The sequence below is a fragment of the Aquila chrysaetos genome, chromosome 26 (assembly GCF_900496995.4).
Source record: "Aquila chrysaetos chrysaetos chromosome 26, bAquChr1.4, whole genome shotgun sequence".
NCBI lineage: Eukaryota > Metazoa > Chordata > Aves > Accipitriformes > Accipitridae > Aquila > Aquila chrysaetos.
In genome coordinates, this window is record NC_044029.1 from 2,411,445 (window position 1) to 2,438,695 (window position 27,251).

At 36.7% G+C, this 27,251-nt stretch overlaps 1 protein-coding gene across 13 annotated transcripts in view; it reads left to right on the plus strand.

Annotated features, from left to right (window-relative positions):
- Positions 1-27,251, plus strand: part of ANKS1B (ankyrin repeat and sterile alpha motif domain containing 1B) — a 443,348-nt gene that overhangs the window by 111,105 nt on the left and 304,992 nt on the right. For 12 of the 13 annotated variants that reach the window (XM_030002651.2, XM_030002653.2, XM_030002652.2 and 9 more), the window contains one exon: positions 18,964-19,129. In XM_030002651.2, coding sequence (XP_029858511.1) covers positions 18,964-19,129 — 166 coding nt within the window. Of the gene's footprint in view, positions 1-18,963; positions 19,130-22,044; positions 22,073-27,251 lie in introns of those variants that run through there. The other variant, XM_030002662.2, reaches the window with a different exon arrangement.

The window sequence follows — 27,251 nt, forward strand, 5'->3', positions numbered from 1 at the left end:
CACAAAGTATTTATTTCAATTTTTAGATTAAGCCCAATATCTTGAATTGGTCTAACAAATCATGATAGATATAATCTGCAACAGCATGTTTTAGGTAAAAGTACAAAAATGTGTTTCTGATACTCGTGTCAGTCCACTAACATATCAGAAAATGCAGACTTCGTCATGAAGAAACAGTGAGATAAGGGTACTTGACACCATGTCTTAAGATCCATACACTACCAAAGATACCAAAATAGGGAAAAGGGTCTATCAATTACTCTTGAACACAAATGACAAGTTCATTTTTCCCGTTCTTTTGTAGCTAAAAATAGATTTTACAGTAATATAAATATACTGTGTTTACACATCAAAGGAGAACAAATATAAAGATTGATTCTTGGTTTATATACACAGTCAGAGGTACAATAGTAAAATGCAAGTGAATTTTAGGTGAAATTACGATAGTGTCCATCTGTGACCTAATGAGCTAACAGTTTCCAATATGCCAAAGAAAAGGGCAGTTATCTCCTTGACAAACTTGATTTCTTTATTGCAGTTATGGAAAAGGCTTGGCTGGAGGTACTTCTGACATGCCGTATGTCATTTCTGTCTGTACTGTGCTGGGAAGTGTCATTTTAGAAAGGGTTGTTATAGAAAGTTCTGTGTAAATTGTTCTGCAGATATCTTTTAAAACCTCACATAGCAGTAATACCTGGATTCTCAGAATAAACAGCTCTCTTTTACAGTCTCACAATTGGTAAAGTCCTGGAAGAGCTTGATGGAAAATCTTTGTGTCTTGTAAAAACTTCAGGGGTTTTAGAAAGTGCCCAATTCTACATCAGAATGGAGCTAATAACCAGCTTCACCCACCCCTAAAATAAAAAAAAAGCCAGAGAGCAAGGATACCCAGCTGGATTTTGGGAGACTGACATTTTAAATGCTGCTTCTTATTTTAGCAGAGAGTGAATTCAATTTCACATTAGGTTATGATTTATGGTTAATGTGGGGTTATTCCTTTTTTCTGAAATTAGTCTTTTTTAGGGGGCAGAAACTAGAAACTCCATCCTTGGTAATACTGATGTACATTTTTGTAAAAAATGTTGACTTCCACAAATGAGTTATTTATATCTGAAGAAACCTTTCTTAGGAAATTCCAGGTTCTATATTTTCTGACTGTCAGTCAGTACAATAGAAAAACCTTTTTTCCACCTATATAACTGAATAACTATCTTCTACAGATTCCAGAATTCCTAATAATCTTAAATACCAGCAGGGTAAAAACAGTTTTGAAAACTTCCAAAGATGTAAAACCCCAAAAGTGCTTCTACAGAACTCTCAAATTCTAGCATTGCAGGCTTCATTGGAAAGAGTTTACTCTGCAATGACATGTCTGTTAAACTGAGAGAACGCTTTTATAAATGGTGTGATAGTACTAGACCCTCTTCCATGGATCTCTAGTTCTTGTAAAATCTTCCTACAGTAACTACCAAGATTTTTAATGCTTTAATTGTTGCATTTCTGGCCATCATAAAAATATGATACTAATGGACAGTCTTCCTGTCCAAGAACTGGAATAAAACAATATGATATTTCTTATATAGCGTTCTGTCAGAGTAGCCACAAAAATAGGAGTTATGTGACAAAGTATAATATTTAGCTGGAGAGATCTCACTATGCTGTAGGTAAGTACTGGAAAGAAAACGGAGATATGATCCTTAAACAATATTTTTGAGCAATGCCAGCTAACGAAAAAAAAAGCTGGAAGCATTGTAGTGTCATTATTATTGACCATCTTAAATGAGGAAGCTTTAGTCAAGAGACTCATAATTCAGCTAAATACAGAGTCGGAAAGTTTAGTGGTAGAAATAGCATAATCAGCTTAATATGGACATGTTATTAGGATGTCCAAAGAAACACAGGCTGCCAGGACAGAGTTCTGCGGATAATTGGGCTGACACTACGGCTTTCTTTGTGCTCTTCTTGAGGAATGATCACAGCACAGATAACGAGAGCAGTGGAGATGTAAGAACAGAGGCTTCAGCACAGCGACTGACCTCGATGACGCACGTGCCGAGGCGGCTAGCCGTGGAGTCAGGCTGCGAGGCTGTGCCACCACGCAGCCTGCAGCGATAGCCACCGTGTAACCGTGGAGGGACAGCCACAGCATCGCTAGCAGGCAGACCTTCAGTTACTGAATACATGTGCCCCAGGTCCTATTTTGCAACCCCTATCACTCCTGTGGTTGTACTGGGAGACTGACACCTCTGAAATCCAGCCTTCAACTGATTTTTCTTCCCAGTCTGAGTTTCAACCAAATACAGGAACAATACTGGTAAGAGTAGGGGCCGAGCTATGAAGAGTGCTGTGTGTGTTGGTCTGCTCCTGGCTCTCACTCCTGCCTTATGGAGAAGACAGAACCTTAACTCCCGCAATCTCATTATATTTACATGTGAAATAGGCATTAAGCAGCTCGGGTCTGGAGGTGAAGGTACTGGAATGCTTCAGCCATTTGTCCCATAACGTCTCCTTGTGGCAGAAACGTAGAAGATTGAACAAGGGATAGCTCCTCTCTCTCCTAGTTTGCCTAAACGCACGTTTTGGTAAAGTGGTAGGAAGCAATTTGAGCAATGACCAGTTTGGGGAGGGCATTTGTTTGCTTTATCAATTGGTTAAGGGGTACAAGGTAAGGAAGGGGTAAGGAATATGGTAAGTAAGTGTAGAGCACTCTTGTGTGCCAGTAATAGAATTGTTTCTTGGGTCTTAATCTTCTATTCTGCAGTGTAGGTTAATTTACTATTCAGCTCCTAATATATTTATTTTACAAAGTTTATCAGTACCCACACACATACATACTCACACTTTCTTTGGAATGAAGCAGCATACTCCAACTGTATGAAACTCTGTAGTTTTCATTCCATTTTCTTTTTCATGGATAGTGTGCTTTAAATATTTCTCTGCTAAGGGGCAAACAGGGCCTGATGTACGGGATAAATACAGGGCTGTCTGCTATGTCAGAGATGGGTGGTGCAGAGTCCTGTGTGATCATAGCAATATTATCAGTTCAAAGCAAGCAGTCTGCACACCTTAATCTTGACAGCCATGCCAGCATATTTTCCTAATTGTGTTATAAAGTAATTGTGAGATAAGGTAGGTTTAGGTATGTCCCATTTAGGAAGTTGCTGGATCAGCTTGACTGCCTCATCTCTTAAAGTAAGTGTTGTATGTATAACTTAAAAATCCTGACAGTTATTTCCTATATTTGACATGACGGCCGACCAGGAACACCACATTTGTCTAACTATTACAAAATGAAAGTAATATCTGTAAAGAGAACAGTGCAGTTGCTATGGAAAAACTGAACTTCAATTTAAAAGCCATAAGTATAAATCATGTTGCCAGTTGCCAGGAAGCATGGCTATTTACAAAAATATAGACAGATATAGAAAATTTACTTAAATATTTAAAGAAGCACTACGTTTCTAGCTTAATGTCAGATTTTCATCTTTTTAGAAGCAATGAACTGCTGGGAGACCTTCGTGTTTACTTGTAAGGCTGATCTATGTTCTGCTTATACAATTCCAGGATTCCTAGAGGTAGGAAGTCTAGCAACTTTGTCACAGGTTCTCCTATGGGAGAGAAATTTTCCCCAAAAAATGTCTGTTATTAGAGGGAGGGAAGAGAAAGTGGACTCCTGACTACATTTTTAGGAGATAAACTGTATACAATACTGTTTCTTTATCAGTATAGGCTGTGATAAGAATATTTAGTTTGGAGTTTGATGCATCAGTTAATAGGGTTATGTATTTCATATCCAACTTTTCCAGAAGTTCATCGTGTCTGTCTGTACCTCTTTTTACGTAATTTTAAAAAGTAATTTTTAATGGGGAGTAATTTTGTTTTGTGTTTTATTTGTATAGTAGAAGTGGGCTAAGGTTACTCTATAGAAAACATGACATTGAAAATTATTGTGTTGCAATTATGTTTAAAATTGCAAAGACGGTTCTGGATACCTGAGAGATGAATGAGGAAATTAAGTAAGGAGCTAACTCAGGTTTCACACAGAGATCAAGTCTATTCCTAAAGAATCTCTGTACTGGTACTCTCTGGAGAGAGACAGCATGACTCTATGTTGTCTCCTTCTGGAGAATTTTAATATTGGGAAATTTATTAGACATTGTTTATTTTCATTTTAACATATTCCAGTTTGAACTCCTCCTATTTTTGGTTGCCTCTAAAAAATTTCTTAGATTTTAAGCTCAGTGCAAGTGTTATAGTAATTTTTTTAACTGTTGAGGTGCTGAGGAGGGAGTATAAAAGAGGGAGTATTTCTTCTTTGCTTTTTAATAAAAACAGAGAAAAACAAAGAGCATATTTTTAACTAAACACTACTGGCTAAAGTGTTTTAACAATTTGGACACAAGAAATGGTGTCATCCTTCACTAACAACTTGTACTTCCACTGAATGCACTGAAAGGTAATTTCAAATTAGACTGGTGAAGAAACAGATTTGGCTAATATTACTTGGTGCTGATGTTCACCAAAATTAGAAATATTAAGACTTGTGGCATTATCTAATGTATATGTTACAGGGGAGGAAACCTGTTATCTTGTTTGGTGATGTACTAATTTGATGGGTGATGATACAGACATGGTAGAGACAGAATTCTTTTCCAGGGAGGACCACCATTGGTCAGGAAAACTTTGGCATGCAGTATATCTGGAACACGAATAACCAGAGTAAAATTGTTATAGTATCTGTGATATTTTCCTATGGTTTCTATCCTTCAGTGAAAAATATGATTAGTTTTTTTATCTTCTTAATTTAGTGGATTAAAGGATGAGTTTACTTAAATGGGGTTGACATGGAGAGCTATATTACCTATAAAAAAATATTTCTGCTAAGCTTTGGATTTGCATTGTTGTCTTTTCTGCAGTAAGCTGAAGTTTTATTGGTAATTTCAGGAACACACCACCCACACACAGAAGCAGCTACTGAAAAGTGCCATATGTATTCTGCCTAGAAAGAATCAGCAGGTGATGATTATACCCTGCTGAACAGTGATGGGAAATAAGTATATTGAAAAAAATTGTGGCTTATTTTAGTGCTAGGCTACATTTTCTGATTGTGTTTTAAGGAATGAAGCTGTGTTTTGTTCTTGCATATAGTATGTAGCTTCTTAATTTCCAGTGTACATTTCCAGTTGCCCGTGACTTCAGATGTCTTGTGGCAAATGCATTTGTACTGTACTAGTTGTACACCACTACACAGGTATGTAATATAACCAGAGATGTTGTAATCTATTTATCCTTGGGTATTTTCAGAATTGACTGGACAAGGGCCAGAGCAACCTAATGGTTAAGATAGCTCTGCTTTGACTGAAAGTTTGGACGAGATGACTTCCAGAGATCTCTTTTGTATAATCATAAACATCTACATTCTATAATTCTCTGTAAAATTCTAGATACGTGACCTCAGATGAGCTAATTTCTTTAAAATTTTAGGACTGACTCCATTTTCTTCAGTTTGTAACTTGCTGTTTGTGAAAGCACGGCTATCCCTGTCCAGCCCTGTGTAAATCTGGGCACTGCTGGTCTGTGTTGTCTCTTGGTGTGATCATGAAACAGCGAAACTAAGTGGGATGAGATAGAGAAAGAAGAGAGGTGTTAAACAATACTGGAATTGTTGATACATGTCAGAAATCATCTGAAGTATTGATGACCATGCTGGTTTTCAAGATGGACTTTAATTACTATTAAAGATACTCAAATTCATGTAGAAATTAATGTTGAATTGAACACTGTCACATTCCTAACTGAAATATGGCACAGTGATCAACTGGGGAGATCTTAAATAGTATAAGTATGTTACATTTTGTTATTTTCTGGTTTGCAATTTAGTGGTAACCAGAAGACACGCTTTCAGGGAATGTTTTTGCTTCCAGTAGTGCCTGACAAATTATGGGAAAATGGGGGGAAAAAAAAAATCAATTTGAATTGCACAGCAAATGAATAGCAATAACGCATAGCAAATAGTTTTGTACATGAACGAATTTCAACTTTGTATTAAAAACTTCATGTTTGAACTTCAGCTGCTTCATATCAGAAGTATTAAAGCAGCGTGTTGAAACTTGAAAATTTATGTAGAAGTTCCTGGTTATTCTGACCAAATTGGGTTTACTGTTAGTATTACATTTTTGGGGAAAAAAAACCATCATGGATACTTTGTATTTGTTGTTTCTATGATAGTAACAGGAGGAAAAGCGTTCATAGACAAAAGGCTGGTATTTGAGGTATCTGGAGTTAAGAGATCAGTTGAGTGGTGATATCTAGGCACTGTGATTACTACATGGATTTACTACATGGATTAGCTATTAAGTCATGCTGTGGTAAGGTTACAGTTCTATGAAGGGCTGTTTAAAGGCACTTGACATTTTGGGACTTTTTTTGAGCTTAGCAACTTTTTTTTCTGTTTTGGTTTTGGGGTTTTTGTTTTGTTTTGTTTTTTGATGGTGGTACAAATATATTTGAGAACAACCGACAAGCTAATACTGGAAACTGCGAGGGATTTATTTATTTATTTACTTTTACTTTGGTTTAGTAGTAGGGAAATTCATAGCTTCATTGAGTAAGTCCCTGGAGAAGTCTGTAAAATTGATAGAACCTGATTTCCTTCTGAAGTAAACACCCCACTGACAACTGGGCATTTAAAAAAGAACAACTTTGTAGTCTGTAACTGTGAATTCTCTCTTGCTGTACAAAAGAAATTGCCTGCCTTGAGTTTAATGTCATGTCTGGCTGTTGTATTTCACTGAAAACTTTTATTACCAGTATCCATTATACTGAGTCTGAAAATGAGATAAACCCTCCTTCAAAAAATTACTTAAGTCTACTTAAGCATAATCGTTAATGTGGTTAATCCCATTTGGGCTTCCATACATACAGAACTTTATCGGGAGACACTTATGTGTTCACAAAAATCCAAACCCAGTCTAAGGCTAAGAGTTTTTTAAAATCCAAACCTGATTGTTATGATTTTTCCACTATTAATAATTCATAATTAAGATGAACTCATGAATTGGAAGTCAAATAAAATGAAACTGAATTTAAGGAGAGTCCCTATTTGAGATATCAAAGGGAAATATGTAAGACTACATTGTTGCTTGTGTTCATGATAAAGTATTTTGGATTTGTTTATTGATAGAAAATGTGGTCTGCCAATTCTAGTCAAATAAGTCTTTCCACTTTAAGGTCTCTCAGAAAGGCAATTCAGCTACGAAATGAGGAACATTGTGGTTTATGTTATTCTACCTAGAATGGTATTAATCATTTGTATTGCTGTAGAATGCAAATACTCTATTCACTTTCCAGACGCAATAAGCAGTCTTGATCCATAAAATCTCACTATAATACATAGAAATAACAGTGATACTACTAATAATATAGGGAATAGTTGTGTTACTTTGGAAAAAGAGGGAGATAGCATTTTAAAAAAACACGTTATAAATGTCTCTCTGTATAATCATAACAGTCCACCTTGCATTTTGCAGCATTTTTCAACATAAAGGATGTAAGTGTGAAGAAATTGAGGTAAATTAATAAATTGACAGTATCAAGTTGACTGTATTATTTTTGGAGGTGTTATACTTTTATAGCATCCTAATTTTTGATTCACAACATTCTATACTGTGAAAAAGGAGAGGAAATAAAATCTGTAGGCAATGTTAAGTCATGTTTAATTCTACCTAATTTTTAATTTGGCAAAATTGAGTCCATAACTCTCAAGGCAGTGTTTTAGCCTACCTAATTGTCTAAGTACTTACAACCCACTAGCTTCGTCCCTGATCAGCCTTTATGTTTAGCAGATACTTAAGTTCTATATACATGTAAAGCTTTTTGAGTAAACTGTTGTAGTCTGTTTGTATGTGGATAGATGCCTAAATTCTGCCTTATTCAGATTGGTTTTTGTAGAGTTACTGGTTTTGCATTGTGATGAATAAATATTGACAGCAGAAAAGTTCATTCAGAAACCCATCTGGGTGCTTGTGCTCCCTGCATCAATGAGAAAGCGTGGACATCTCTGAAGATGTTCAATTGATTGCTCTTTTATGTTGAACAAGAAGCCACTGGAAGCCAGCCAGCGTGAGACACAAAGTAGAGGGACGTGTTTGACTACTTGCCTAGCTTTTGAGTCGAATTTGTGCACAAATTAAATACCAGGGCACTTACAGAGGGTACACAGCTGACAAAGCAGGCAGCCTTCCTTCACTCCTCTCTGCCCACTTCCAAAGTGGACAGACTGAGTGCGTCTTTTTTTGTTTCTTTTGAATGTAATAATGTTCTATTGTAAAGTGCACAAACAATGTTTGAGCTGCTTCTTAAGGATAGCTATCTTAACATCTTTCTCCTAAGGACAATTATTTCTCATCAGGACTGTATGACCAAAGAAGAACTGCAGGCACTCCACAGTTTGGACTGTAAGTGGCTAGAATCTCATTTTTGACCCAGAATGAAAGATCCACTGGCAAGTGTTTCCTGTTGTCTGGCTTTAGGTGGTTCCACATGACATGCAGGCTCTCCGAGTAGCAGATTGCTTTTCCTGACCAACTCTGTTTCCTCATTACGAAATTATGAACGGATCTTGAGTTTGCAGGTTACTTAAGTGTATGTTAACTTCAAGCATTTACATTCCTGTTTTGAAGTTGAGTTACTCATTTGTTGATATATAGGAAATTACTTGAATCAGAACCTAGAGCAACAACATTAGTAGGCAAAGAGTTTTGAGTAATTTTTACCTTCTTGTTCGTGTGAAACACTGACATAGTAGTTTGCATATGAAGGAAGGTCACGCAGCATTAACAGAGAATACCTGTAGTGAAAGTATTACATACAGCTAGTGTGAGTGCAAATCTGGGGCAAGATTCCTTAATTCTGGCCAAATAGGTATATGATTTTGTGGTAGCTGTTCTGAAACTGGAATCTTGCAGTGAACCTATAGAAAGTTTTCTAAGTTCAAATTTCATTGACAATGTGACATTGGTTACCTTATAATCCTTATCCGCTTCATTTTATATAATCTCCACATTCTCAGTTTCCATTATGCAATAAGTAAGGCTGAGTATTTGCAATAAATAAGTAGTTTATCGTACCATGGAAATCATTATAGTAACAATTAAAGCAGTAGAGCTTTGACATAAAACAGTGGGATTCCTTATTTAAAGAGCCATAAGGAAGTAACATGTTTATTAGCTGAATGTTTCTGCTTCAGTCATGAGTAGTGAATTAGGTAACTATATTCATGTATTGTCCTTATTTTTCAGTCTTAGCTAATTGAGTTCAACATGGCCAAGACAGTCCTCATAAAATTGCCAAGTATGTAGGTAGCATGATAAGATAGTACTGGATGATGGAACTTTTTGTATCCATAAAGCTAAATATCCATGTTCTGAATCTTAGTGGGGTTTGGCACATTTTTGGCCAGGAAACAGCAGAGTTCACAGGGTCCCATTCAGAACTATGGCTCTGAACTGTGGTTTGAAACAGAAAATTACCGGGTTCTTTAAGAACAAAAGAGATACGGATCACATTGTATTAACATTTGTCTACTACTACTGTGCATATTTCTCCTGTTGTAATGGAATAATTTATTTTATAGTTTCTAAATATTGATTCTAACTTACAGTATGAATTTACTTTCCCTCTGATTGTCTCTTACTGTTAGGTTCAGTTTTCATACTGCTGAAATACCATGCTTACTGTCGACAAAGGTTATTTGGTCCTATTTAATCAGAAAGTACTAACTTTTACAAACTTTGCTTGCATCCTGGGACCTTTAAAGAACAATTTCAAGATGTTGTTATTCTGTTGATTTTGTATCTCATTTTCTCTTCAGTTGTGTACCAGATAAAGGTATGATTCACAACAAAGTTGTTCATTTTTGATAATGTGACTTTCAGTAACTTTAATATTTGGAAAAAACATTTTGTTGTTCTTTCTGTTTTACTGTGGGAGCGTGTGTAGGAGGGGTTTCTTTTAAGAGAGTTGTGGCTTACACTATTGCAATAATAACTTTTATACCAAACAATTAAATTTTTATTTCTTCAGTGTCAAACTGGAAAACTTTTAAACATGGGAGATTCCCTTTCCTGAAATAACAAGCATTTATTTGTAGTTTCTATTAAATCCATTGTGTGTGGCATCAAGTAATTGGTTTCTATTGTGCAAATTTGTGAAAGTATTTACCATGACTTCATAACAAGATGCATGGGCAGATACAGAATATTTTCTAAAAAGGCACAGATTATTTGTAACGTATAATGGATTAACACACTTTGTTGGTAAAACTTTCTTTTCAAAGAAAATGTCCTCTATAATGTCTCATTTTAGTAATGTTATCTGCCCTCCAATCAAGTCAGTTTACAGTTCTAGGGATCTTTTCTGTTTTTTGTTAAAAGTGAAAATTGCTATTCACACAGATGATGTGTTTTGCTTCCAGACCTACTTAGGTGTGTTCAATTCCTCTCTTGCCTCCATAGCAACCTATATATTTTTCATTTACTGGCACAGTAATTGATAGGAATGAAGCTATAAAATGGGAGAAAATGTCAGCCTGTCTGCTTAACATAGTGTGATAACTTTTTTTTCTGCATTTGCTGTCTAGTAAATACTGACTCCCCTTCAGGGTTTCTCAGTATCTAACATTTTCTATGGTTTTGATCCTTATAATATGAGGGATTATTTTTACTTCATGTTCACTGCTTCTGTTGGAAACCTAAGTCTGGTAGGTTCTACCAGAGTAGGAGACAAAACTTAAGAGCTGGACCAAGCCTACGGGTCTTTCGGCTGGGGAGAGGCAGCATGAATAGTTCACTGCCTTGTGATCCAAAGGCAGAACTAGAAATTCTCATTCACTCTTTCTGTGCATATTTCACACCTACTCTCAGGCACATTCAAAAACATTAACCCAAAGTCGAAAATATTTCTTTACTGGCTTAGGGGAAAGTGATTTAATGGTGACTTTAAAAAAAGTCAGCTGTTACTCACATACTATTGGGATCACTGTGAAGTCAAGAGATCTACCACTCCTATAAAACTGTTGTGATCCTTTTCTTACAAATAAGAAAACCCTTTTTTTTTTTTTTTTTTTTTTTTTTTTAGTGAAGAGGTCTGTTTATGTAACAAACTGATATTGTGTGAAATGTCCCTTCAGAACCACCTTCAAACCTTTGGGCTGTTACCAAATGAAGTCCAGAGCCTGACAAAGTAGACATGTTTATCAGTCTCTGGGAAAGTAGAAAGCAGTTTCTTTCTTCTGACCACAGTAGGTACTAGAAGAGCCTTCCTCCTGTTCTGTGTGTTTTGAACTTTGAAGCTGATGCCCTTGAAACTGTGACACTCTTCTGAGCCTCTTCATTCACCGTCTGAGACAACTTCTGGCCCAAACTTCTCATTTTCCAATGAATTATTTTATCTCTTACTAGAGAAAGTATTGTATGAAAATAAATGTTTTTATGGGCCCTCCTTCATATATGAAGTTCTGGCTATGAAATATCATCTGAATACTTTGACAAAGATTAATTAGTGGTTTTAATATCATACTTAGTAATGCATAACATTCTGTTCTTAATTTTTTCATCCTGATTTATTTAATTTACCAAAATTTGCGCCATCTATTCAGCTAACTGCTTGTGTGTGTGTTTAAAACCTAGGCATTGGAGCATAAGCAACTTGCATAGAAGTATTGTTTCCATGGAGCTGAGATTTCAGCTCATTTTATCTTTTTAATATAATAGCCTTTATTTTAAATAGGTATTTTCCTATAGCTTGATATGCAAACAACATGTGGTTTTTTTGTTTAATGTTGTGGATGAAAACAGTGAAATAATGGGAGGATATTTAACCTGGAAATTACTTTCTAGTTTGTAATTGCATTTTGTTGATCTAAACTAAGAATCATTTATTAAACCAGTTGTTGTATTATGCTATGTTGTCACACACAACTGTTAGCATTTGCATAAAACAGATTATGTAGACTTGCAGTATATTCTTTGTCACATTGAGTTATTTATTAGAGGAAGCATCTGCTCTTTTTCATGGCCTGAGTGCTGTATGCATGGGAAAGTATGTAACATGACTACAACAATCTAACTTCATTTGAAATTCTGAATATCAGCCAGATAGAATTATGAAAACTCTGCATAAAATATAGTGATATGGTTCTGCTGCTGAGGTTTACACTGCATTCATTATGCTCACAATTTACCCGTATTTTCAGACATTTATAGTTTAGGCTACGTTAGTGAGTTTTGTATTGTAAAGCTTTGTAGGAACCTTCAGCTTTCGGGGATTGACTTCTGTAGAGTTTTCATATGAAATTTTAGATTCTAAACAAGGTATGTGAAAATATGCATTTGAAAAGGAGAGGATAAATCTACATTTGGGGTGCTATGTAAGTAATGCTCACTTTTCCTCAAACACAAAGTTTGAAAAAGCAGAGCTAACTTTTTGGAATGGTTTCTGAAAAATTACGCATAATCTTTACATTTCTAACAATATAAAGATACAGGACAACAAATTAGCATGTTTTTTAAAATGAACATTTTTCTCACCTCTGTGGAAGGCTTACTGAAACTTATTCACAAAGGCTGTTTCAGGTGCTGGAGGGAAAGAATTATTTCAGATAACTCTGAACATGTATTATTCCTACAACAGCAAACTCACTGTTTTAGATGCTTGGTGAGAAAGTAAAAGAAAATACCCTTTTAAAATCTATATTATAAATATTTTGTGCAGACCAGAGTAGATCCTCCAGTGTCATTACCCTTGAATGAGATTATTGGGGATTTTCCAGATTCTGTAATATATTATGAAGTGAATCTTATTATCTGTTCTATGGCAAATTACATATTCAAGTGTTTCTAGTTGTCATAACAGTGAACATTTATCATAGTTTGACTCATGAAAAATTATTCTAATTACACGATACTATAAAAATTACTTTGGTTAAATTATTAGTAATAGATAAAAGTGTTTTTACTAGCCATAAAATTATAGTAATATTCCTGATTTCTTTCAATGAGAGGCGGTCAAAATAAATATTTCACCACCTAATTGTGTTTTGGGGTTATGATGACATAGGAAATACTTTCAATTGTTTTTGTTCAGTACATTATTGTGACAAAGTCACACAACACCCTTCAGGTTTGGGCATTCTCCCCACCACTTTGCTGCACGTCAGAAAAACTATCCTAATTCTCTTCAGTCACTGGTCAGGACTTCTTTCTTGCTTGAATTCTTGATTCCTCTCAGCAGCCTTTGGTTACTTATCATGAATATTTCAGTGTGAAGTGTCCCAATCCAACGATGTTATATATCGGTCTGTTTACAAACATCAGGAAGTATGTTTGATGCAAACATGTTCAGACTAGATAGAAGGAAGAAATTTTTTATGAGAGTGGTGAAACACTGGCACAGGTTGCCGAGAGGTGGTCGATGCCCCATCCTGGGAAACGTTCAAGATCGAGTTGGACGGGGCTCTGAGCAACCTGGTCTAGTGGAAGGTGTCCCTGCTCATTGCAGGGGGGTTGGACTAGATGACCTTTAAATGTCCCTTCCAACCCAAACTACTCTAGAATTCTATGACATAAATGGCATAAATGCAATAGTCATTGCTCACCCTCATGGTAATCATTAGCTTTGGGTTGACAGAGCATTTAGGATCAATAACTCTCCAAAGTTTTATTGATAGAAGTATCATAGTAGTCTCCTGAAGAACAACTAGGCAGAATTTATCCCACTATGATGAAAGAAGAGCCACTTGGATTCTTCATGCTGGTCCTCTGGCATGCAGCAAGCCAGGGGAGAAGATACAATACTCTGGTGGGTCTCAAGGGCTATGTCAGGATTGAATAGTAGTCCTTCATTATCTATATAAATGAAAAAGAAATTTTCTGAAGATGGCAGATAAATTGCATTCTTCCTTTCTACATTTATGAAAATATTTCTCCTTTAAAGTTTATTATTCAGAAGAAAGGAAACCCTGGGTATCTTTCACTTCTTGTTCTTATATGTTTGCAGATAATCAATAATTATAGCCATAAAGTTTTCTTTGAAGTCTGAATTATCTGAAAATACAATTTAAGACCATTGAAACTGCCCCCTAATCATTGTCTTTCTAAACCTGTGTCCTTAATTTATGTTTTCAAGTATAAATATGCATAGGGGCATTCTTGCTCACCATACTTTCTAAAAAAGTGCCTTAGGACTAAAATAACTATTTCTTCTAATCTTTGTGATTCTTATTAGGTGTCTTACATAAATTGTGAGGACAGTTAGTGTTTAATGACAAGGAAGTAATATATCAAAAGAGAGACTTAAGCAAATCCAGACCTAGTAAGTTTTCAAATAACAGGATACAGTGTGGCCTTCAACTGTGAGTAGCCTAGACTCCAGGAGGTTCATAAATTTAGAATTTATAAGTTATAAATAAGTTAGTAACTGCCTGGTGAGACACAACATACCTACATGAATTATCACGGTGATGAATGAGATGTAACAGTACATCTTTAAAGAACAGTTTTTCTGCTGTTGCTCCTCCGGCAGTTATGTCTGACTCTGATGTGTTGTCCCATGTTCCAGGGAAGTAATAAAACTTCAACTGACCTGATTTCTGTAGGAAAGGAGATGGATGATAGGAAAAACTTTCAGTTAAATACAAATTCTCTCGTCAGAATGTCAGTTCAGATTAGATGCCTACTGAGCCTCTATCATTTTATTCTTAGGGCATACAAACACAAATTTGTATATACTGCTTATGTCTCAGTCCTTGAGCATACATCATTCAGATTGATTCTTAAAAGGAATGCAAGAGTATTTAGAAGGCAGAAGCAAGAGTAGTGAGAAGCTTGGCAGAAACGTAGAAGAAAAGGCCTAACTCAACATCATGCAGTTTTTGAAGATTTACTCGTGTTATGGAATATTGTTTCACACTTGTATATAACCATTTGCAATCTCCATATAGATACTTTTAGAAGCAAATTCATTCCCACTGATCAACAATCACATCCTCCCCGCCACCCTTTATATTTTCTAGCCCTGTTTAGGTTTCGGATTATATACGATAGGTATTATACCACCGAGCATATGCTCGGAAGAGACCCAGCTGGCTGGAGGTCTCTGAGTTAAGGGCCTTCTTTCTACAAGGCAAAAATCTGATTTGTATTTTATTGGTACAGGCAACTGTTCTTTAATGCTTTCCTAGTGACTCACCTGCTCTTGCTCTTCTCTTTTTCTGTCACTTCTATTGTGTATGTAGCTTTATCTTTTCCACAAACATACTTATTTTAATGTACCGGCAGCCCAGCACATTACCTTTATGAAGTTGTAATTTCAAATAAGAACTAATTCTGACTTAATAGTGGTGGCCAGTTATGTGTGTCATCTTCAACTTTTTGGAATAGTTTACAGAAATTCAAGATTGAATCATCTCTAATTTAAAAAAAAATTAAATTCAGATTATTTTGATTTTGGGACTAAAGATTATTCAACTATAATGGAAGAGTATTTCTAGAAGGTTTTATTATGTAGATGAAAATATCTAGGACATGTAGGATTACTGTAGAGTTACTGCTCATTGCAGTGGGTGAGGTGAGACAACAGAACTGATATTGAGAAGAATGCTGAAGAGCTTTTAATCTTAGAAAAAAACAGAATTGCATTGCTTGATGCCTGATATTAACATAATTTTGTCATCTGCAAACATCTAACTTAAATTAGTTTAGAACTTAAAAATTTCTAGAATATGCTCAGTACCTGCAAAATGGAGAACACATTGCAGCAACCAGAAGACTTCACATTGCTTGAGAAGTTTGGGGTTTTTTGCTACCTGTGCAGTTTTTAATTGAGGCTTATCGTCTTCACTTAATCAGTTGATAGAATTCCAGACTTTTTAAAGTATTAGTAATTCTTTTTTGACTCTAGCTTATTTAAGTTCTGCTTGGCATACTATTATCATATTTGCTTTATTAGGGAGAGATTTGGGAAGAATTTACTTGTCAGTAATTTACATTCCAACCATTTTCTCAGTAACACCATCATTTTTATTCATTCTTCTCTGACATTTATATTCTTGAATGTTAATTACAGAATGTTGAATAACATTTAGCAGATCAAATTGGAAGTTAAGAGCAATTAGGAAAGGAGTAGAGTACAAAAGAGGGAACATCGCTATGTCAGTATGAATACTTGGTGAGCCCTCACCTTGAATGCCATGTGAAAATCTGATCCTTGTCACATCGCTGAAGACTGAGAGGGTGAGGGGTGACAGGGATGGTCAAAAGCCTGAAACAGCTGGGTGAGTAGATCAGAATTTCTCATTCCCTAAAGGAGAGGACAAGGGAAGTGTGACAGAGGTCTGTGAAATCACAAGGAGAGGATAAGTAAAGAACAACCATTCGTTGCCTTCTGAAGTACAAGAATTAGGGATTTCAAGCTTGGTGAGATAGCTAAAAACAAATGGGATGCATGCAAACTGTAAAGTAATGTGCTGTAAAGGCAACTTGAGAAGGTAATTTTAGAAGGTTTGATTGGTGGACGTGCAAAACAAAGTCATCAGCTTTTGATTCTGAAGTGTGGGACCCTCAGAGGGCTGTAGGAGAAGTCCTGCTACGTGCTTGTCCTGGTCTTGTGCTGGTTTCACCGTTCTCTAAGCCAGCACTGTTGGCTGCCTTTGTAGACAGAATATTGGGTGACATAGACATAAAGTAGGATCCAATGTCTATTCTTATGTTTCCTATATCAATATTTAATTTTTTTTAATGTAGCTGAATTCAGGAGCTGGGCAGGGTTTCACTTTGGTGTTTGGTGACAATCTTAAGGCCGTGGTATTTCTTCATGGGCTTCTCTAGGCAGATTTACTATTACTAGGGGTTTGGCATTCTGACTTACTCTTATGGAAACTTGCATCTACAAGGATTAAAGTGAAGTCTGCTGGTTTAGTCATTGCTTTGGTAAATAAATTTTTGCCTCTGACTTTTTACAGCAGACTTAATGGACAAAGTAGAAATTCCTTTCTTTCAAGGTAGGAAGGAATCCTCCTCTTGTTCTGCAGTTGCAGTTCAGCTGCTTTGATGCCTCCACATTACACAGCGCAGTCTAGGGAGAAATATTTTCTATATTGTGATAAAAAGGCAGGAATGTAATACAGAGTTAAGTGCTGTTATTTATAAACTACAAGGTTTTTAAAGTCATCTCTGATTTAAACCTAAGGTTTCAACTCATGCACATTCTAGTGATAAAACTGTATTTGTAAACTTCTTGATTTCAGTTGTACTCTTCCTAATAACCATGCTTCTTTTTTTTGAGGATGTGGGCTACAGAAATAATTTTCTATTGACTTAATTTATGGAATGAGATCACTTAAGTTTAAAAAGTTGGATTTGGAGCTGTAGTAAGCCCACTTACAAACTTTTCCAATTCCTTGTTACATCTTTAGAGTCCGCTAGCTGAAACTAGTTACTATTATTACATACCAGTAAGATTGCTAATGCAGAGAGCTTATACTCTGACTGACAGGAAAGGGTAAAAGACGTAGAGACACAATCACATTACTCTTTTAGGCATGTTTTTTGAACACTGGCTTCTAATCTTGTATTGTTTGCTAGTACATACTCATTTTTTATTACAAATTCTTGTTAGTATTCTGTTTATTTTGTATATTTTTTTTCCCTGTTCACTGTTTCCAGTATTCATTTTCAAGTTCTTTATTCAGTGGTGGTTTAACCTAGGATTTAAAATTTGGTTCTACTGAAGTCATCAAGTAGAATTTTGAAGCAGAGCTCCTGTTGCTGTCATCTCAAGCCTATCCTTCAAGAGGCCTTGAGTTATTACCAGATTGTGATAAAAGTCAGGTCACAACACAATGAGCAGGAAAAACTGCAAAAAGTTCAGTAGTATAACGATCCACTAACAGTCTAAATCATTTACCTAAAAAACGGACTGTTATCTACAGCCATAGTTTACCTTAGGTAATATGAGGAGTTCTTGTTGAAGAAATTGTTATTCCACACCCTGTTCTAGTCATCACATTCTGCAATCATTTTCTGAGTAGTCTATGATAATATGTAACTGTCAGGGTGCTTTCTGTCCTTTTGCGTTTTATTACATCATATTTGATTTGTGTGGTGCTTGACTTTCCATATGTCCAATGTAAGAAAGTTGTGGAAATATGTCTTTGCCCATGCAATTGCTTTCTGCTGGGATTAAAAAAAATAAATCACAAATCAAGAAACTCTGGTGAAACTGTATAGTATCTTCTTATTCATGTTCTAAAGCAGAGACAGTCTGCTTGATTGGACAGTTTAATGTACCAGCAAAACTTCTGACTAATTCCCTTTTTCCCCTCCCTCAGCATTTGCTAATGATGGGAATTCACTATATATATGTATCACTGTTAAAGGATCTTGTGCCATTATTGCTGTTCACTCAAATATAGAGCAGTAATTCATCTTCATACTCAACCTGGGATTCTGCCACCAAAATGTAGATGGCCTATCTTTAGCTTTCTTATATAATATAAATATATTGTAAAACCATCCCCAGAGAGAAAGTAATTGCAGTGGTTAATGTAATTGTCACTTTCATGAAATATAATTAAAAAATTGAATAAGAGACATCCCCTGAATTATAATCTAGCAAAGCAGGTGTGGCAAGACTATTTATGTTGGAGCTTTTGCTAAATACATAGTTTGATGAATAAAGACATATCTGTAACTAAACAAGAACTATATTGCAGAAAATTTTAAAGAAACAAGTGCTGTCTTCTAGCATGCAAGTAATTCTTCCAGTCTGTTACAGTTTGGATTTCAGCAGAACGTGGTATTTAATTTGCTGAATTTTAAACCCTGCTAGCCAGAGTTATTGAACCTGGATCTTTTCGTGTGTCATCTGAGAAACATCTCTTACCTACTTAAATTTTTTGCATTTCAGGAATCTTATTCAAAGAAGAGAGGTTATGCATTGGAAGCAATACCCTCTGTACCTCTGGATGCAGTTCCTTCAGAAAATGACAGCAGTCTTTGTGATTCAATAGACATAGCAGTGACCAAAAAACCTTGTTCCCTAGAGATAGCAAGAGTTCCTTCCTCGAGACCAGGTAAATCGCCAAATAATCCTTTACATAGTCTTTGGTGTAAGTGTAACGTTACAGAAGGTATAGAATTATATGTAGAAGGTATAGGTTTATATTTTTAAGAATACGCTACTGTCTTTACTTATCACAGCATAATTATAGTCTTCTATAGCCACTATAAGAGCTTTATTCTGATATTAAGATTAACAGCAAGATGCTATAGAAGGGAAAACAAAGCAGAGGCTTAAATATATTTATCCAGGATAAATATAAGATTGCAAAAAACCAAATTAGAAATCCAATTTCTTTAAGCCCAGCCTTTTGCAGGATTCTATTTACTAACCTGTTTCTGTTTTTTTAATGAAATGCTTAGCAACAACATTTTACAACTAATTCAAAATTTAAAGTACTCTGTATTTTCATGTTACATAAAGGAAGATCTGCTCCAGTTTTGAAAATGAAACAGTGAATGAGAATTGATAGAAATATTAAATGACCATTTGGCAGACTGCTGTTTGTATTATACAGATTTGAATAGCAATGAGTTACAATAGCTAAAAAACAATAGGATTAGGCTGAGTCAGCTGAATGATATTATCTGTAAGGACTGTTTATGTTCTCCAAAATTATATGCTCTCTTCCATTACCCTTGTTTGAACTCTTCATTAGTCACCACCTGGTACAGGAATTTCAGAATATAATCATTTCACTTTAAGTAATTGGACTGAGATCTGCTTTGACAAACGACAGTTCTCAGCAGCACAGACCTATTTGAAATGGGCAATTGACTTTTTGACCTGTGCTATCTTGATTATGAATCATGATTTGGGAAATATACAAGAATGACAGATGATTGTTGACTAACATCATGTTACCTATCTAGTCTGTGCAAGGGGAAGCACCTTCTTGATTTCATAGCTGAACTAGTATTGGAAGAGTGCCAGAGCTATATCAGGCAGAGTATATAAGGGCCAGATATCCAGATACAGCTTTGGAATCTGCAAGGTGAGGTGGAGTGGATCATAATTCCCACCTCTCCATAAAATTTGGGCTAAAGAAGAGTTGAGGGAACCTGCATTATGAACTGTGATCTAAGAGGTGGCACAAAACAGGCTAGCATCTTTATAGCATAGTTGCACAGAGTGGGCCAGAATCTGACTGGAACATCAGCATGACTACTGGTGTAACTGAAGGTTTATTTTGTTGATGGCTTTTTGGCTCTGATAATCTAAAAAATTAGCAGACTGTGCAGGACAATATTACGGGTTGTCATTCAGTAAGGCAAAAAATGCCAAATTATCCTTGTTTTTCAGATTTCTACTTGATTAATCACCATAAACATACTTATTGCAATGGGAAGATTGCCATACCCCTACCCCATAAATTGGCCAACGGAGTTCATTATCTGCCTCTGTAGCAATAGGGCTCAACTACAAAGCTTTCCATTGTAATTAGTATTAAAATACCAGGCTTTGGAAGTGTGCTGTCTGCTGAACATAGGCATTTTTCTTAGGCATAGTAAGTCCATTAAGATCAGTATGAAAAACAGATCCTAAAAAGGACATTTTTAGGTCTTAATCTGGAAATATGTTTTGTGTATGGTTAAATATAAATATGGTGTGTATCAGAGGCCCAGAGAATAACCAAGGAAGCTGTAGGACCCATCATCTTTATAATAACAAGGTCAATGAGTTCACAATACAAATGTGCTATAATTCCTTCTGTCTTAGTTTTCCATATACCACTATGATCTTTTCCTCGGCATTTTATTGGGAAGAACATTTGGCTCTATAGATAAGCAGATTCCAAAATGTAATTTTATTTTAAGCTATAAATGTAGTAGTTATCTAACTGGTCTGGCTTGTAAGCCATATCTGTAATCACGTTGGCTGTTATACTACAAATGGCCCAAATGAAATGAACCATGTCGCTCACAGTTATAAGGTACTTAACACTACGCATAATTGTATGTGCATGTCAGCCTGCCTCTTCAGTTCGTACAGATTTATTGCTTGAACGAGTTATGTATGATTACAGAGATCATTCATTTAAAACATATCTAATTTGCATGCCATTTTTCCTGAATTTCCCTGTTTTTCTATCTCTGAGACACGCTGACTTTGGGAATACTGTTTCAAATTGCTGTACTATGTCATGTGTAGAGTTCATTTCAGAGCATGAGGCAGCACTTTGAACATAAAATTGCATCTGTCAGTCTCCTTTCCCTAGGTGGTAGGACACTGATCAGCTCTCCCCACTGTCTGGGGCATTACTACCTCTTGGCAGTAGGAGTGAGACTGACTGCACACAGTGATTGAAAATTCCCCTTTCCTGTATTGAGAGGAAAGGTCATTCTGGCTGGCCTTTCAAGCTGTAGAGCTGCATGTTCTAACTATTATCCGCCCTGCCAGTAAACTCCTAACAGGTTGGGAACAGTCACCTTGTCAGTCACCATTCTCTGATCTGCTGGGGAAAAAACCAGACTGCTCTGTAGTTCTCCCAGAATAAGATTCAGGAAATTAAAAATAATATGAACTGGTAGGGAATAGCAGAGGATGAGAACTCCATGCACCAAATGGTGAAGGACTGTTGGATATAAGGGAGAAAAACTGAACAGAAAGGAAATAAAAGTAGTCATAAAGTTCGTTACTTCCACTTCTGAAATCCTATGTCGTGTGTTAACGTCTGTTTGCAAGAAATTAGGTTTATATGGGAAGAACAACAGTTACATTATTGGTTTATGCTGGCGGTTAAAATAATTGCTTCTAATTAGGACTAATCTAAGAGTAAAAAAGACTGCATGTGTGTCTGAGTTCAAGTTCAGCTGTTCTTTGTTTCTGTGGTAGATTGATAGGACAAGGTTGGCAGAGTGTGTTAGCATCTCTGTCTCAGTATCTCTGCTTTTAAACTAACAGTTAAGACTTGATAGGAATATTCTGAAATACTGCACTGAGATGAATTTTTCTGGTAAGTAAAATATACATTTGGATTTAAAATTTCATAAATCAATCTCATAAAATTAATTTCATAAATGAATTGATTTATGAATTGATCTTACTAATCTTTCTGTTGGGCTGTTCCAGAACAGTATCCTCATTCCTTAAATCAGACATTTCTACTAGTCATTTTAATTTTCAGACTGCCCTTCCATTAAAAAAAGAAATCACATGATATATTTAACCTTGAAAAATAACCATAAAATTTTATTCGTTCATAAGGCATGCATTAGTATTGCCCTTTTGATCTTAAGGATATAACTAAATTTTGTGAACTGTAGCAACAAATCATCTTGGAAAAGGTGTAAACTTTTAATAAATGGCTAGAGCTCAAGGCACTGGATAATTCTAATGCTAAAGTAGGCATTGTCAAGTATCTTCATGAAGCTAGTGTGTGCCCTGGTTTTGGATGGGTTAGAGTGGATTTTCTTCCTAGTAGCTGGTAAAATGTGTGGTTTGGTTTCAGTCTGAGAAGAATGTTGATAACACACTGATGTTTTCGGTTGTTGCTGAGTAGCGTTTAGACCAACTCAAGGATTTTTCAGCTTCTGGTGCCCAGCCAGCAAGAAGGCTGGAGGGGCACAAGAATTTGGGAGGGGACACAGCCAGGACAGCTGACCCAAACTGGCCAAAGGGGTATTCTATACCATGTGATGTCATGTCCGGTATATAAACTGGGAGGAGATGGCTGGGAGGGGCGGATAGCTGCTCGGGAACTAACTGGGCATCGGTTGGCGAGTGGTGAGCAACTGCATTGTGCATCACTTGTCTTTCTTGGGTTATATTTCACTCTCTTTTTATTATCTTCCTTTTCATTACTATTATTATTATTATTATTAATTTTTTTAATTTCAATTATCAAACTGTTCTTATCTCAACGCATGAGTTTTACTTGTTTTCGATTCTCCCCCCGATTCCACTGCAGGCGGGAGGAGGAGTGAGTGAGAGGCTGCGTGGTGCTTAGTGGCTGGCAGCAGTTAAACCACGACAGTGTGTTTTTGATCAGTTTTCTAGTGTCTAGAATACTGGTAACAGAACTTTAGGTGCAGCACCATACTGCATTTGAGCCTGTGCTGTTGAAGACCCTTACAGGCTTAACTTTCACCCTTGGTAGCTTGGCCATTTTGTACCATACTTCATAATGTCATACACTTTATTTAGCAGAAAAATTGAATGAAACCTGAGGTATGTTACAGAAGAAATGTTAATAAATATATTTTTTTAATTGGAGTTAAGTGTGTGTCCATAGCCAATAGAGAGATCATATCTCTTTCAGTCTGCCTCTCTATTTTCTACTGCAGAAACTCCCTAGGAGTGAGACCAGGTGGCAGTCTACTTGTTAAATTTTTGATAATAGTGATTGATGACCAGTACTACTTAAAATATTTTTAGGTGTCATTGAGTGTCATTAGGAATTAGAGAGGACTTTTCAAACTCTGTTTGTCATGAATAACTTAGTGGAAAAAAAAAAAAAAATCCTCCTTTGGGAAAGTTGATCTGTCCATGCAGATTAACAAAGGTTTTAATACAGAATCAAAATAACAGGAAGAGACATTGCTGTTCCTAAACTGCATGAAAATCATCCTTGGATAAGGGATTTCTAGATCAAGGAGCTATTTTTTCCAGTTATGTTACTTTACTGTGCCTGCAGGTCGAGGAGACCTTAGTGAGCCATCTTCAACTCTGGAAACAGCTCAGCTATAGCAATGCAGAGCTCAGGGTGGGCTGCAAAATCCACCTGAGAAGTAAGGTAAATACTTAGGGGCTTCACTTATGCTGAGCTCTCAGCCACCACACAGTCAGCAATTCCCAAGTCGGCAATTTTAAAGGCGGCTAGCTCTGGTACAATTACTCTACGTGGGTACATCTAAGAAATGGCTTCTGTCAAGGGGATAAAAATGTCCTCAGATACGTGATGTGTTGCCACTAGCCTGTAGCAGACAAACACAAGGCAAGGAGTTGAAACATAAAGAAAGAGATATCTTAGCAGCTATTCTGGTCATCTACCCAGCTAAATGTACTTTGGAGAAATCTTGCTGTTGTCAGTCATGATGGTTTTTTCATTTAGAAAAATTATTTAATTTGCACTTAAATGCTAGTAACTTGTAAGGCGGACCATGCAAGATAATAAATCTGTAATTAATGATACCTTTTTCTTATGGCCTCATAATCACAGCAGGAAAACTAACAAAAAATGCTTGTCACTGAATTATTACAACATGTCAAACTGTCCCCAAGCTGGCCTATCTACTGCAACGTTAGGGGATTTTTGCTTTCTCAGCCTGGCATCCCTCTCCTGTCATAACAGTGAAAATGAACCTGAAAATTTGTATCCAGTGTGTCAGCTCACCTCTGCTTGCATTCTTGTGTCTACTGTATAACACTGTGTCAGTAGTCTCATACAGATATCTAGGAGACAGTTCTTTAGAAACCTGAACTGAAAAATAGCTTAGCTGTGTTAACATTTTTATCAAAATTAAAATATGAAACTTCTACATAGTTGCCAAAATCATTAAATACTTGGCTTGGTAAATAAAGTGCTATTTGTCAGGTCATCAGTTTCTGACTGACTTCAGTAACAAATACTTGCAGCATCTGTCCTGAATATTTGGACATTTCAGTTCTCTGGATTGAGACTAAGGTAGCAAATGCATCTTTTCTTGTTTAATGAATTTATGCCTTCCCTTTTGTGCTATTTCCTAGCTATAAGCAAACTTGTGCAAAGTGGCCACAAAAAGGAACCATCACACTGCCAGATATACAAAATTGCCTGGATGAATAGAATTCAAGAGTAGCCTTAGACACCCATGCTTCATCATTTTGAAACTATAATTGATCTGAAGGATCATGCACTAACCTTTCCAAAGTCCACTCAGCCAAATTGCTTCAAGCAGAAGGACTGCTAGTAGAGCCGTATTTCGTTTAAGCACGCTTTTCAAACCAGAGATAGCAGGATATAGTGCACTTAAATACATGACCCACAGTCTAACTCCTCAGGATTAAATACTTTCAGTGATCAGGAAAGATCATCTTGGCTGTGTAGAGAGAAGAACATAATAAAGGAGGTAGTCTCTTATCAAGCAGAGTGACTGCAATATATAACAGTTGGTCTAGAACCATCTGAAAATAGCTACAGTCTATGAAATTAGGCTGATTTGACACCAATGTTTCTGCAGCAGCTGATTGTCCATGAAAGCTTTTGGTGGTGTGGTGCATATTCGAGATCGTTACTACCTCCCTGCTAAGAGTGCTGAATTTCCGAAGTACTAAGTCTCAGCCCTGATGCGTCAGGGAGCAGCAAGGGCCAGCTGCTCCCTCAGGGACGGGGAGGCAGGAGCGAAGGGGACTACTGTGGCTGACAGGGCAGGGGCCTCACTAGTCAGGGCCCTATCTCACCGCCCAAGAGCAGGGCAGACCTAGAGATCATGGCCAGGTTCAGCCAAGAGCCCAGATCATCAAGCAAGTTTGTGCTGATGAGGTAGATCTAAAGTCAAGCTAGAAAGTCAATGCGCAGCTCAGGATCAGGTCCAGCGATGGCCAGGAAGGTTCATGATGACAAGACCAGGTCCAAGGTCAAGCTGGGAAGTCAGCCCACGAGTTGGGGTCTGGATGCACAGGGCACGGGCATAAGCACAAGACAGGCCGTCCTTCCGCATAGCTCGGCCAGGAACTAAAGGCCCCGGACTGAGCCGAAATGGTGTCTCCAGGAAGGGGGATGTGAACGGAGGACCTCAGAAGGCTGGTCAGGGCCAGCAAAGCTTATTAGTGCCTCAGGGCCTGACATGATATATGAATGATAATCAATGTCCCTTATTCTTCCATCTATTACTCAAGGAGAAAATATCTCCAAAGTATAACTCATCTGTATGTTGAGTGAGAAGTGAAGAGCCACTCAGAGCTTGTCAATAAGGACCACAAAGCATAGGTGTGTATCGTAATGGGAGCCATGCATCGGTTTAGTGGAGTAGGTAACTCACAAAAGAGGCTTGTGTTTCCATAACAACCTAATAGCTGAAGTCTTTCTTAGGCAGCAAGTGGTTTCTCTTCTAAGTAATTTTTGGCCTTAGAGAAATGCTCCCATTATTAAGTAAAGCTTCCCAGTTTTCAGGGTGTTTTATACAGTCTAACCCCCTTTACCTTTAGCACAGAAAAAGATTCATAGGCCATGAGAAGAACAATTAAGAGAGTCTCACGGTGACCTGACGTGATGAGGATACTCCCCTTAAACGGAGAAAAGCTAGGTTCTAGCCTTTGTGTAGTTCCTTTAATAAACCTCTCAAGATGTATCTTAAAAATAGGTGGGGTTTTGTGCCTGTTACTCTGAGTAGAAGCCTGTTTCAGAACCACTGATTTCTGTGCTAATGATTAAGCAGCTTCTCGTTTCCCAACCTCAGTGTATTCATGGCCAACTGAAGTCAAGACAGAGGAACCCTAAACATGCTGTCTTTGGCTAAGTCAGGGCTCTCCAGCAACTCTTCAAGAAGCAATTCTGGGCGGCCCCTGAATGATTCTGAAAATCTCTTATTGCCCTCATGCGTGTCTATATTTACTGCCTTGTCATGGTGGCTCCAAAGGGTGGTAAAGCGTTGCATAGAGGTCTTCCAAAGGTGTGTACTCTGTATCACAGTACGTTCAAGTTATTTTGTCTTAGTTCTGTACATATGCATCCATGTGACGTACTGGCCTCTGTAGAAATCTGGATGATACTATCTACATTCCTTGCCCTAATATCCTTCTCTTTTTCTGTGTAAGAAGAGGAGAGTGAAGTTATGAGGATTATAAGACGACCTGAAGTAGTTGAACTGAAAAACAGATATATTTTTTCAATTAAATGTTATATTTAGTCCAGCTGAAAATATTTTTTTTATTTTGCTGTTTAACTGCTTTTTAGTGAAATTTACTTTAAAGTGAAAATTGGAAATTACCAAACAGTTTTCAGCCGTGTTTTTCAGTCAATAACTTATTCATTGTGAAATACAATGCCCAGCCTTAATTATAAGACCTATACATACTTTTTTCTCTGCTCTGCTCTTTGTCTTCTTTTAACCTGTGTTTGAGCCATGTGGAGAGAATTTGGCTGTGGTACAGAATTTCTCCATTTACTTGTTTTAACAGGTTAATTTATAAAGATATAAGGATCACAGAGCTTC